The 14,026-nt window shown below is 41.2% G+C and overlaps 1 protein-coding gene across 2 annotated transcripts in view; it reads right to left on the bottom strand.

Annotated features, from left to right (window-relative positions):
• Positions 1–14,026, bottom strand: part of b4galt2 (beta-1,4-galactosyltransferase 2) — a 70,234-nt gene that overhangs the window by 43,773 nt on the left and 12,435 nt on the right. For both annotated transcript variants that reach the window (XM_088429874.1, XM_088429875.1), the window contains one exon: positions 12,727–13,522. In XM_088429874.1, coding sequence (XP_088286000.1) covers positions 12,727–13,060 — 334 coding nt within the window. In that variant the 5' untranslated portion in view covers positions 13,061–13,522. The remainder of the gene's footprint in view (positions 1–12,726; positions 13,523–14,026) is intronic.

Here is a 14,026-nt window from a genome sequence, read left to right as displayed (position 1 = left end):
ACAATCAGAAGTGAAACATTTGCATAAAGGTGATACCAATGTTTTACTGCTGATACATGCAAACAAAAAACAAAAGTAATGCAGAGATGGCGATAATTGAGAACTGGTAAAGTTATCCCTCGCTATAACTCCCAAGTTTCACGGCTTCTCCACATAAATATACAAAAAAATATCTACATGCGTCGTCATATATTTAGAATACCGTAGGGTCAATGTTTACAACACTTTACGTCAGTGCTTTACGGCAGCGCCAACCCGATGTACTGCAATACCTAATGTGGAGTCCGAACTAGTTAATATTCGGGTCTTGTTTAGCTGCAAATAAATGCACTTTTGCTTAAAACCAAACCACTGTTTGTCCTTCTGCATCTGCTGTTAAAAATTACTGCTGCAAGTATGAACTCTGCCTTCTCGTTGTCCTGGTTTTTTTTTCCCCCCCAGCTATGGGCTCCAGTTTGGTTGATGTGCAATGGCTGCTGCCCCGAGGGCAACTCTGGTCCCAGAGAGAGGATTACCCGAGCACGGTCAGAGGAAGGGAACAGAAATAGACAACACAGGCCAAGCCTGACTTTCAAAAACCTTCCATTCTGTGAAATAGGCGTTGTGTTCCGGTATGGTGGTGGAGGGGTGGTGCACGTGGCGGTGGGGAGAGTAAGCAGCCGCTTGTCACGCTCTGTTGTGCTGTGTGTTGTATGTTGTAAATGAAAATAACGTTTTTAACTAAATATGCATGCTTGGATGGATGGATGGATGGATGGATGGATGGATGGATGATGGATGGAGCTAGATGATGATTGATTGGTGACAGACAGGCAACACAGGTGGTCCGTCATAAGAAGGATGGAAGTATACACGTTTTTGTGTATGGATGGAGAGTATGGATAAGCGAGCAGATGAGACGTATCGACAGCGGATGGAGGGAAAGATGAATATGCTGACAAGAAGCTACGTGGATGATGATGGATGGATGGATAAAGTACCACAAATAGCCTAGAGTAATGAAGTGCCTGAGTATGCAATGCTAACGCAAGCAGCATTAGTTCACCGAAAGACAATAATCATAACTGACTGTGAGTCTCTCATGTTCATATTGTTCTTTTTTGTTCTTCACAGCAGCAACATAAAACAACCTGGCTGCCTCCATTCGTCTTCTTCTTCTGATACTCACATTTAATTACGATATCAAACGTAGTGGGGAGGATCGCTTGTGCAGGCTACCATCGTGAAAATCTGGGCTTGTGATTATTTAAAATAAACACGCTGGCTGTGATTAATGGCTCGCTTTGCGCCTTGAGGATTTTAAATTGAACTTCTAACACACACGCATACACACACACAGAAAATAAAAGATTAAATACGCTCCACTGATTTCATGTTGTTTCCCCTCCACACAAATTAATGTCTACAAGCAGGGAAAAGCGCACACATAAAAGTTAAAAGGCATAATAGTTTCTAACGGTAACATTTTTGCTGCATTTTCGAGCATGTTGAATAAGACAAAGGAGACACAAAAGAGCGGTGGCGCTGGAACAACACGCAGATGGTCGTGTCTCAATCCAAAGCGCTTTGAGGCATGCACGCCCATTCCAAAGCAGATGGTTTTCACCCCTATATATGGACTATCGCCAAAACAAGAGGTCAAGAACTTCTTGCTGTGTAATATTGGGTAAACAAACGTGACCGTTTTTTTTTTACATCAAACTATTTGAACCTTTGTGCGGTATTTTGTCCAATTCTTTGATCTTAACATCAAAGGCATTTCACATCAAAGGAAAAACATTGAAACAAGACCCTATGGAGCTGAAATTTCACCCAGATGGTGACAACATGTCAAAGTTGAAGATGGCGCGACCATTTTGGTATCACACTACCAGAGGTGTGCCATCCCTTAACTAAAATACTGCCAGAAATATGTGGAATAAAATGATCCAAAAATGGTCAATACATTGCACAAGGGTTAAAAATGTAGATTGGTGACTAGCTAGCTGTTAGCTGCTTGCCTGGTAGGAAAAAACAGAAAAGGCTAATCTAACTGTTAGCTTGTATCTTAACGAGAGCAAATAGAAAAAGCTATGCTAATTGTGAGCTTAGCCGGTTACTTAAAGGAAATAGAATAGGCTAAATAAATTAGCTGATGAATACACTGGAGTGGCAAACTCATGTCCTCGCAGTTTGTACGGTGATGAGTGATTTTTGAGACAGAAAAGCACTCAACCAAATCCATTGCTGCTCCTTTTGTGTTCACATTTGCCACAGTAAAAATAATGATCAGTTTAAAATGTACAATTGTTCCCTGTACTGTTTTCCAAGCAGCATCAGGAAAAGAAAATCATTCTTGACACAATCAACAGCACATAAAAATTGCTCAAGATATGGAATTGAATATGACTTGGAATTCGGGGCTGAATTGGGGTACATGTAGGCCCCGCTTTACAATACAAGTCACTATGCAAGTCCTCAGTGCGAGCCAATAACAAGCTGGACTGGAATCAAACAGCAATCGACTAGCTCCCGTCACAGAGTTGCATTCTGCTGTTAGCGATTGCTCCGACCGATCCGCGAGGAGAGTTTCCAGGGAGTTGCCTCCCTGGTGGCGCGGGCCCAAACGGCGCCAAAAGCGTGTCTCGCCTTTGTGGTTGGAGGGGAAGCGAAAGGGAGGGATAAAGGCCTGACCTAAATACAGGTAATTCACCACAGCGAATCATAGGAGATGAATAGAAATGCATCCTTCTCTTTAAACATGATTTCTCTCTCTCTTTTTTTTTTAAATCGATGCTGATTGAGCGATGAAATGGCGGCGTGAAGCTAACATCTGTCACAATGGGAGCTGTAGGACGAGCAGACAAACCACTTGAGCTTCCCTCCCACGCCGTAGAACAATGCAGAATGAAAAAAAAAACACCATATGGGAATAACTTGAGAACGGGACCTGAATAAACAACACAACGGGGACTATTATTAGCCCGTTTCACACCGCCTTTTTGGCAAATTGGCAAATCAGAGGTGTAACAGCATTCATTCACGAGTCTCTTTTCGACAGAACTCACTAAATTGATCGTTCACGAAGCTTCGCTTGGTGGGGTGATTTGATGTGTGTGACATCTGGCACAGTGACAATTGCTTTCAAAACAAAGGGGTATGGACAGGCAGTCCTTAGGTGATAAACTTTGCTTCCCGCCTCTTCTACTACGTCAGAATTCGTCAGATTGGCAAATTCGACCACCGCCTAATTTGAGGTGTGGCAACATCCATGGCAGCTTGGAAGCGAGTCCCTGGTGTTAAATTTCACACTGTTTTGGTGCCAGCATCTTCTTGTGTTACGAATCCGATACTACGTTGTATGCTGTCACCTCACCGCATGAGCACCTCTTTTGAAAATAGGCAATAGGGCCAAAAAAAAAAAAGGAATCTACATGTTCTTAATTCACTCTGGACTACTACAAATTCAGGAAGAGAAATAAACATCCAATATTTAGTTAAAGATTTAATTTATTTAAAAAAAAATCCGAAATGTCATTAGGGACCACATCTAATGCATGTTTAGCTTGCTATTCTTCCTCCTTATGTCAGACCATTTATTAAAAGAAATGCAATCCCTACTACATACATGGATTTTCATATTCTTTTTTTTAACAAAAGAAGCAGATGAAATAAAGGGAACAAAAGCAGCAATAACAAGGACAAAATTCAAAAATTCAACCTCCACTTTGCGGATTTCAATAACTGCATGTATTATTGGGAACGTAAGCCCAGAGGGAACAATGTACTCATTTAAAATCTGTCTAACGTAAACTTATTATTCATTGCTTGTGCAAAAAAACAAAAACAAAAATAAAAAGCTTATTCATAGTTTTTGGATAACTTGCTTAAGAAGATAGTCCACAAAATTTGGACACATTTGGGCAGTAAAAAGTTCATATTTGTCCACAATAAATTTGATAAATTAATTTTCATGTACAATTAGTACATCAAGGCTCATGTATCGACCAATAATGGCTCAACTTTTGGTCATGTGACGTTTGCAAGCTGAGGAGATGAAAGACCTTACAAAATTGAAAATATGACTACCTCAACTCCACTTTGGCATTATGTTGCTTCTTCGATGCATTCATATATCCAGAAGACGGACGGGAGATTAATGTAGAGGATTTGTTGGACTTTTCAGTAAGGTCAAAACACTCAAAAATAATCTGGTTTGCTGCAAAATCACAGACTTAACATAAAACCCAATAGAAGCTTAAACTTGCCATCACTCAACAGCTTGAAGAAGCTCTTTCGGGTTTGAGCGTCATCGTGCCTTCCCGGCTTGATCTGACCCCTGACCCATCACCATTGACCAAATGGCAAACAACACTGTCAACATCAGCACGGACTACTTTCAGATTGATCAACATTCGAGATTGTGGTCTCAGCAACTGATATAAAACTCAAGGAATAGTGAAATTGCGAAAAAGTCTCTAGTAGCCATGCTTGAAACTGAACTATAAATTGGACATATGTTTTTGTCCAATTTGTATCTCGTCCTATGCCTAAAATATATATAAAACTCCTGTAGTCTTGAACTGACTTCAGACAGGTTATTATGTTGTTTTCCGTCCAGAAAAACCAAGAGAGTGTATCAATAATGATTTTTTTTACGATCAGTGGGGCATACCTTGAAGAGACAAACTGGCAACGTGAAGTAACTCGGGGAGCCAGCTTGGTTGGCAGCATATTGATTTTTCACTGTCCACTGTGTGTGTGTGTGTGTGTGTGTGTAGAAAGACAGTAGGCTGTGCTTTGTACCTTAGGGCCAGCATGAAGTTCCCACAGGTAATTGATGAGAAATCGAGAAGCTGTAATTGGAATGTGTCTATCTGATGCTTACCTGCATGTGTGTGTGTGCATGCGTGCGCGAGTATGTGTGTGTGCGCATGTGTGTGTGGGCGGAGGGGTGCGTGTGTGTGTGTGTGAGCGAGAGAGACAAAAAAAAGTCCACTACTGCTGATATTGAGTACTTTAGAGGTTGTACAATCTATTGTTGATTTACAGTCCAAATGCCTCATTAACTAGCTTGGCACTCTATCTCCACCGAGCCTAACAAACAATCTTCATTTAGGTCAGCACCATCAGCCTGAAATCATTTGGATCCATGTCTTGTGTCATGTTTAATTAAAGCAACACACCAACATTTGGAAGCCAAACATTTGGAATCTCAACTTCTGAGTTAAAAAAGTGGGTTGAAAATTCAAATCATATCCAAAACTGCCAACTTTATTTGTGTGTGTGTGTGTGCCGAGAAGCACCAAGAGCCGCCATCACGTTTTCCTCCTTACAATTTAAGAAATCAAGCGGAAACCTCACAAATGTTTATCGTTTTTGTAAAATGAATTCTAAAAGATGAAATCCTCCGTCTAAGAGAGAGCAATCCGCTAATCGCTCTCACACTAATTTCCCTGGAGTGAATATTTAGAGCACATTAGAAAGATGATATTTGACGCCGCGCCTCGCTTCTCCTCATTGCGCCCGAAACGACGCGAGGACTGATGCTAATTTCGGCCACGGTAGAAGAAGACTCAGCAGACATCATCCTGTGATTGTCTTCAAAACACCAAATAAACACAAAGTGTGTTTTCATTTATGTAGCCGCTGATAATCCTTTTAACTAATCCACATGCAATCTCTCACAACGTTAATCCGCCAGGCGTGACGGCCCACGTAAACGCTGCGAATCGAGACCCGGCGTGAATAATGACATTGTTTTGGTTCATTTGTTGGCGACAACTTAATGCTTTCACATGCTGGCGGGCTAATGTGCTAATTTTATTGTCCTGCATGACCAGCGTGAGCCAAACCACAAAAATCACAATTGCAGATAATCTTACTTACATGAGACTGAGTTGACCTGGTAATGTTTTAGATGCTCATGCTCAAATGATTTAACCTCCAAAATTGTGGTCGTAGCCAATAAAGGAATCCTGGTGATCCAAAAAAAAAAAAAAAAATCAAATGCATTGGAAAAAAAGATACCAGTGAAGACTATATTTAAATTTATGAATGCGAAACTAACAAATTTGAAGCAGAGAGATGAAAAAAAAATCAGTCAGTTCAATTTTCTATCACCAAGTCCCTCAGAACTGAAATATAGGCTACCACTGTTATTACATTATATACTTTTTGAGGAAACTGGTAGAGCACGACAGGCTGCTTTTTCATTAACGTTGGACAGAGCGAGGAAGTTTGCAACACAAATAGAAAGAAAAGAAATAATTCATGCAAACTCTCATTCGGGTGGAAAATTAGAACGCCTCACCACCAAGAAAAAGAAGGTCGTTTTCAAGCAAATTTATGGCTGCCATTATTGTGTCAAGAAGAGGCTTTTCTTTTTTGCCTCCTAAACCACTGGGTTACTTCCTAAATGCGGGGTTTTAATGGCTTGACTGAGAGGTCCAAAGTAGCTAATGCTATTTCTTAATGAACACAATGATGAACAGTACTGTGGTGGAATGTTATTAGCTTTTCCTAGTCTGGAAAAGAATCTTTGCCTTTGTTCACCCCCAAATCAATCAATCACTCAATCAATCAATCGATAGAGATCGCTAAAAAGCTAGCATTTATATGTCTACGAGTACCTATACAAAAGCTAGTATCTACCAAGGAAGCTAGCATCTATCTATCTATCTAAATAGCTAGTATCTCTCAGTGCTAGCTAGCTAGTAAATGTTTCTAACTAGTATATCTATATGGCTTGTATCTATATATCGATCTATAGTGATCTTTAGCTAGCCAGCATCTAACTGTATACCTATTAGCTATGTAGAAAGTATTTTCACAGAAAGAATTTATCAATTGATAGAGCTAGCTCACACTATCATCTAACCATCTAACTATTATCGATCTATCTATCTATCTGATAATGTAATAACATATAACATGACAGAGCGGCTAGCTTGCAGAAATCGCTAACAGTTAAATATATGGTTATAATTAGTAATGAAGACAACATTTGTACAAAAAATGTTATGGAAAAACTTTACTCTTTGTAGAGGTAAGTGGTAGCAGTTAATTTCAGTTAGCAAACTGGAGGTAGGATTGAAAAAAATAATAAAGATAAACGTACTGTCAACATTTGCAGAAGCTTTTCATATTTAGTTGATGTCTCTAGCAGCTACACAACGAAATTTGTAATTTAATTTTTTGACTTTACGTTTGAGCTACCACTGGGGAGCTAATGAAAGGTGTGTATTTCTAAAGCACAATGGCAACCTTTAACACTATTGCGAGCTGTGCTTTAACCCACGTAGACGCCCTAATTGAACAAGCAAGCGGTGCAGACAGCGCGTGGGTGTTTGTATAAAAGTAAAACCTCAGCGGGCAGCGCCACAAGCCCACACGACAAAAGGTTGGCAACGCTTAATGATGAAAAGGTGGCTATGGGCTACTTTCTTTCGGGGCTACTAATTTAAAAAGTTAATTGGCTAGGTAGCGGCGGGATATAACGGAGCGCGACGGGGGTGGCCAACGGAAGGAAGCCTAGTCTGGCAGCTCGCTGCAAAGAGACATGCTGGGAGAGGAAAGGCTACAGGAAGTACGGAAAAGAGATGTAGTCAGGCTTAACGAGAATCTCATCTTTAATCTGGCATCTTTTGATAATAGCTCATAAAAGCGTTTGTAACATTACAATCAAAAGCTGTGTTTTGATAATGACAGCATCAAATTTAATGTGGCGTTTTCAGAAGAGCATGCTGTTCTTCAGCTTATTCGGTTTGACATTTGTGTGTCTCTGTGTATAATTTAGACGGATAATGAGTGATACAAAATGTACATAAAAGAGAATGTGAATAATTAATTTAATTGCTTGTATATAAATAGTTGGGTCTCCAGCGTGCCTCCAGCATCCATCAACTGAAAAATTCCACAAGCACATGATTTTTTTTTTTATCTGCCTTTTGTGCAAAATATCTACAAGAAGACTATTTTGAATACTGATGGATCATAGGTTGCACAATTAATCAAATTTTAATCGTGATAACGATATTGGCTGCCCCGATTAATCAACCTGATCCTCGGCGATAGTAACATTTAAAATGCCTGATTTAACCCTAACCCTACATGTCAAGTCAAGCACTTTGTCATCCGACCACCAGGAGGCAATGTTTCCCACATGTAGTCAATTCTGATACCAAGTGAAACCATTTTTTTTCCAACACTTGAGAACAGTATTACAGAAACAAAATCGCTTTGAAAGAGCGATTTGAGACCATTACAACCGTTTTGCTAACCAAGATAGCAGCACCTACCAAGTCATCTGTGGGCTCCATGGTCTGAAACTTGTCAAATAGACATCAGCAAAGAGCTTGATTATTTAGTCACTAAATATTTGGCAGCAACCTGTTTGGGGAAAAAAAATCAGTCCTTCTCAAATAGTGGGGCCGGAACCCTGGGGGGCGCAAGGCGATGCCAGCTGGGGTGCAGATGACCCCAGGAAAATTGTTGATGTAATACTGTTCCAAGTGTCGTAAAAAAAACCCAACATTGTTAACTGGTATTATTTTCTGCCAGACAAAAAAAATCCATATATGTCGGCCCTAGTATTTATTATTCAGTTGCATTCATTCAGGCTCCGTCTCCCGGGCCCAGGATTGGCTGATTCGGACTTGGAGGGACATGGACATGCAGCCACACCCACGCACACATACACACACAGGAAGAGACACACACATACGCAAACACACTTGGCTGCAGAAGAAGACCAGCTGACAGGTGGTGCTTGTATGAGTGGCTCGCATCCACCCATTATGTAGTGTGTGTAAGTGTGTGTGCGCGCCAGCATATCCCGCGCAGCCCACCCCCTAACCTCTCCGCCTGCGCTTCCTTCCTTTCCTCTCCCACTGTCTCAGACTTTCCCACCATCCTTGGGAAAAAAAAAAAATCTCTCTCCATCTCACAGTACGAGAGCACACCTGTGCTTGCCATGAATACCAAAAGAGCCCAAAGAGTTTGGGGGATGGCTCCATCTTTCTTGGTGCCACAACGACAAGAGCAATTAGTTGCGAAAGCAGGAAGGGTTCATTAACACGATGAAAAAACAAAGCGCAGCATTTATTTTGCAGTGTTTAATGCCACAACAACACAATTACAAGCATCGCCTGGGCACCACATATACGTTATTTCTAATTGCATCACATTTTTTTTAACATATCTAGAGTGTTTGATAACTATTTTTCCCCCCTATTCAAAGAGATAACGATTATGGTACAACTGCTCAAAGTTCTGTAAGTAGGTCATGTTTTTTGTTGGTTTTAATTGGATACTATTGTGCTTTAAGCATATTCAATTAATGTTTAAAGGGATAGTGTATAAGATTCAGACCGTTTTTCATTACGAACAGCAGGAGGAAGGAAATGCATTATGTCAATGGGATGTCCCCACTAGGATAGAAAAGCCCTCGTGTGTGAATGCATATATGTAAAGGCTGTGTGTACATGCAGCCAGGGTTCTTGCAAACTGGCAGTAAATGTCTCCGGTTTGCCCTATTTGCTATGTGTGGCCCGTTTTGTTTGTTTGTTTGTTTGTTTTTTTCCATCAAAACCGAATCTTTTAAAACGTTCGGCCAAAGTGGAGATGTGCCCAATTCTCCGGTTTCGCGGTTGTGTATAACCAGCCTAAATCAGAGATTTACATCATCGCACGACTCTTTTTCCCGCCAAAGATGCAGATAGCGGTGATGTCAGAGGCGGAAGTTCTTTCTGATTGGACAGATTTGATGACACTACTGCCGCCTCGCAACTTGGCAAGCAAGTGAAACCGCACTGTGCTTGAATTGTATGGATGCGATTTCCTGAAATAAACAACAACAACGAGGGGGAGACATGTTACATGTAGACAAGGCCTTAGAGAGGAGCATCGAAAACATGCAGGATAGCGGCCTTTGAGGACCGGAGTGACGTAAAGAAGAAGGGGAAAAAAATACCTAAAACAATTTATGCAAATTGGATAATAATTATCTGAATACAATACTGACATCTTAAAATAATAAAAAAAAAATAAGCCAAGAGTAGTGAGTAAAAAAAAAATTGTAAATAACAAAAAAAAAACAAAAAAAACTTGTGCACTTGTAGTAAAAAACATAGATTGTACATAACTTGCTTGAAGGTCACGATTAATTCATTGAATCACAATAATGCATTTTGATGTATCATATGTCTATGTATTCAATACTAGGTAGTTGTTTATTTATTTGTTTGTTTGTTTGTTTTGGGGTATTGAATAAGTGAAGTAAAACATGTCTTGCTACTCTTTCCAGTATTCTGCCACTTTGCAAAACATCAATTTAACGATTTAGCTCATTTTCAAACCATTTTTAAGATGACAAATTAATGTCATGTATTGCCCATCCCTACCTTCATGCTAGCTGAAAAGACGGGCTGCGTTGAAATAAATTAGACCGCGCCGAGTAGATGTTTTCATTTCTACCACAAAAAACCATCAATGCCATTTCTTAAATAATTTTTGTATGATGGTGACCCACCGACTGAAGCGACCGTTGATATACGAGGCCAATAGCGGGTTAAGTCACCTGTAAGTTGAAAATTCTAAAATTCTTCTTCCAAATTATTGGCGTCACATCTGCAAATGTATCCTGATCAGCTTGTGTAAAAAAAAAAATTAAAAAAAAAACATCAAGGGACTGAACCCTAAAAGAGAGTCGCCTGTTTGCAGGAAGATGTCGAGCGCAAACATCAGCATCAACGCAGTGGGGCGTCCCAACACGCAAGCAGGATGCGGGCGCATTGGAGAATACGCGGCGGGGGAGTGGCGGCGAAAGAAAAGAGCAGCATGCCATGTCTGGCGAGGTAAGTGACGCCTTTCACGGCCCACCCGCCGGTTGCCTGATGCGCGCCGCTTACAAAAAAAATGACCTTATTTGGGCTCCTTGTGGAAAACACACCGCTGGCGTCCTTTCATGCCAAAGTCGAAAATGAAAGCAAGGCAGCGAAATCTGCAGTAAACATAATCAAACATTTTTTGATTCCGCGTGAAGCTTGGGAAGCTATCATCAATGAAGAGACAATTTTTGGCAAGCGTGGATGCTGCTGTGAGCTCTCGCTGTGTACTGAGAAGCAAACGGCACTATGCTTGATAATAAATCCATTTTATGTTGCTGGCCGGCTAGAAAAACTACACTTGCGCAGCTAATTGGTAAAAGACTGGAGGGGCTTATATAATTCCAAAATCTTAAAAGAAGAATAAAAAGGCCTGGCGGCTTTAGAGAGAGAACAAATCAAGGTTTCATCTTGCTAGTTCATAACTCTAATCAACTCTAGTAAATAAAAACGAGAAATTCCGGCCTGAACACAATCTATTGTAAGCGTGTGTGTCCTTGGAAAAACTTTATGTATTTTACAGCTCCCGGGCAGGACTCGACAAATTTCCCTCAGAAGCCTAAAAAGTTACAAAAGAATGTTCCGCCACTTTCGTTGAATGGCCACTAAATTGCTTGAATATTTCTATCGCAAAAGGGTGAATGAAAAAGTCTTGACGACCCATTCCAGAAGTTAAACAGGAAGTGATTGATAGTGGTATGAAGCAACCATTTTCTGCAAATATATTTGGATGAAACCCCACCATAGAAGTAGTTATGCTAAACAAGTTTGTTTTCTGTCTATTCTGCAGGAAAATTGCATCACTAATGACAATCCACATCCATTGCACACAACATCTTGCAAAGGAGTCACGATAACACAATGAATCAATAAGTTGCTTCATGTTCCAACTCGTTTGCTCTTAATTTGAAATTAGGTTTGTTGAAACCTGAAGAAACTCGGTTAAAATCTCACATACCCCCACAAAGTGCCTTCATGTACAACCATCTGTACAAGACAAAGGGGCAAAGGCAAATTATGACAATTTCTTGTCTGTTTTTAACCCGTTCGTAGTTTAACATGGTAGTCAATCACAAAAAGATGCCAGAGAAAGTAATCCAGCACTGATTTAAAGTGATCGATAATTGTGATACAACTTTGAATGCGCAAGAAGGCTGCAGCTATTAAGAATTTTTGATATTCGGATATCCTACAGAAAAATTCCAATCAAATGAAAAACTTTTTTTTGGTTGTTTGGTGAAAATGCACATTTTCACTTAACGATCAACGTTTTATAAACTGAAATTTAAACTGCGTGTAGCAGCACACTATTTTCTTCCTCCTCCAAATCTCTTCCCATAAATGTAGAGCAGGTTTGAGTCAGCATGGTCTGTTAAAAAGTGATCAGTAGCAACAGCAATCGCGTCAGGCTGTCAGCATCAAAGTGTGCAGTTATTTGGATCTATCACATTAGCTTCTCTGGAGCACTCTAGCACTGCTACCTAGCGACTAACTTACGATAGAAGCAACTGAAGGTGCCCAATGTCAATAGCACCGTCAAGGTGTTTATTAGCACCTGGTAATGTGATTTCACAACCACGTTTGTTGTTTGGAACAGGAGTCGGGAGCAAAAGTGATAGAGAAGATGCTGCAACAAGCTGTCAGGAACAACTTCAAAATAAAGTGTACCAGGACTTTCATGTCCATTTACTATTAGGTAAGGTAAGGTTTATTTTGGACTTGGCCTTGTCATCACGTTTCCGGTGTATTTTACTGTAATGCCGAAAATTAGCAGTTGTTGTTCTGATGTGGACACTAATAGGCTGGCTTTGTCGGTTGATAGGAGTTAGGTTGCTTTTTTTTTTTTTAGAGTTTGACTCACCCAAGCCGGGAGGGTTCTCCGGACACGGCGGCAGAGGCTTGGGTGAAGGCGTCCGATTGGCGAGCGGCTGTGCGGTGGGCCCCACCTGCTCAGCCACGGCCGGGTAGCTCGCGGCGGTGGCGTTGGGCCTGGAGGTGTTGTAGAAATAAAAATGATGTCCGCTGGCGTTGTTGCGGGAGCCGTTGCGCCCGTTGTTGAAGCGGCTGAAGAGGTCGAAGCGCTGCGAGTATACGTCGAAGTAGAGGATCATCATGATCAGGAAGTGGAGCAGGCAGAGGAAGAGGACGCCCTTGCAGATGCGCTCCAGAGTTCGGCCCAGCATCAACCGGGACATGGCCGAGGACGACGGGCGGCTTGCGACCGCCGGCCACGACGAGGATGGCGCGGCGCGGCTGCGATCATGCGCTCATCGCCACGGCCTCCTGCTCGGCAGCTCAAATTTCACCGATCCTAAAGCGCGGGCGGTTCACCACGAGCACTTATCTCCATGGGCTCTCCGGGAGGGACGTGGGGTTCCAACGAAAGTCCGAGCTGCCAATTCGGTCCCGATGCGTCGCTGCATGACAGCGGATCCAAAACGGCTTGATCGGAAGCGATTCCAGACGGATTTCAGGTCAGATAGCACTCGGCCAGCAATGATGAGCGTTATCTCGCATATAAGGCAATGGGATAAGTGCTCATTCTTAAATGGCAGCTGGCAGCCATTCAGATAAATAAAAATATTGTCACGAGGTCCTGGCGACAGGTCATCACGTTGGTGGCCGTTGCTGACCTCATGAATGGTGGTCGCTGGTACCTAAAGGGAAAAAAAAAGCACAATCAAGTCAAACCAAATTGGACGAGATGCTCAATTTTTGACAGGCAAACTTATTCAAACTTATTTTTATGTACTTGCAAATATGTGTTTACAAATATTTTTCCAACGTAGTTGCAGGCATAATGATGAAAACATTACATTTCCACCATAATGACACAATATTGACATGCGCATAAAAATACCCTGTGGCACTATAGGAGAAAAACCACTTTTTGTCAGAATGAGAGCAACTCAAGTACAACCCTTCAGTAATACCAAGTACTGATTCCACTCGTACATTTAATAGACAAAATCCCACACCTTCTTCCCCCTCCAAAACTTTTTTCTAAATCGTGATTGTAAAATGACTAAAAGCGAGCAGAAAACAAAAGATACTTGTTATGAGAAGATATCTTGAAATAAGGCCTGATGCTAATAGTTGGTATCAGTGCTTGCCCATCCGTAGAAGAAATGCCGAACAGAAGAATTAAAAAAAAAAAAAAA

This window comes from Hippichthys cyanospilos, chromosome 12 (genome assembly GCF_059441005.1).
Source record: "Hippichthys cyanospilos isolate Australia breed blue-spotted pipefish chromosome 12, RoL_Hcya_1.0, whole genome shotgun sequence".
In the NCBI taxonomy this organism is placed as follows: Eukaryota; Metazoa; Chordata; class Actinopteri; order Syngnathiformes; family Syngnathidae; genus Hippichthys; species Hippichthys cyanospilos.
Note: the sequence above shows the minus strand (reverse complement) of the source record. Positions and strands in the feature narration are given on the sequence as shown.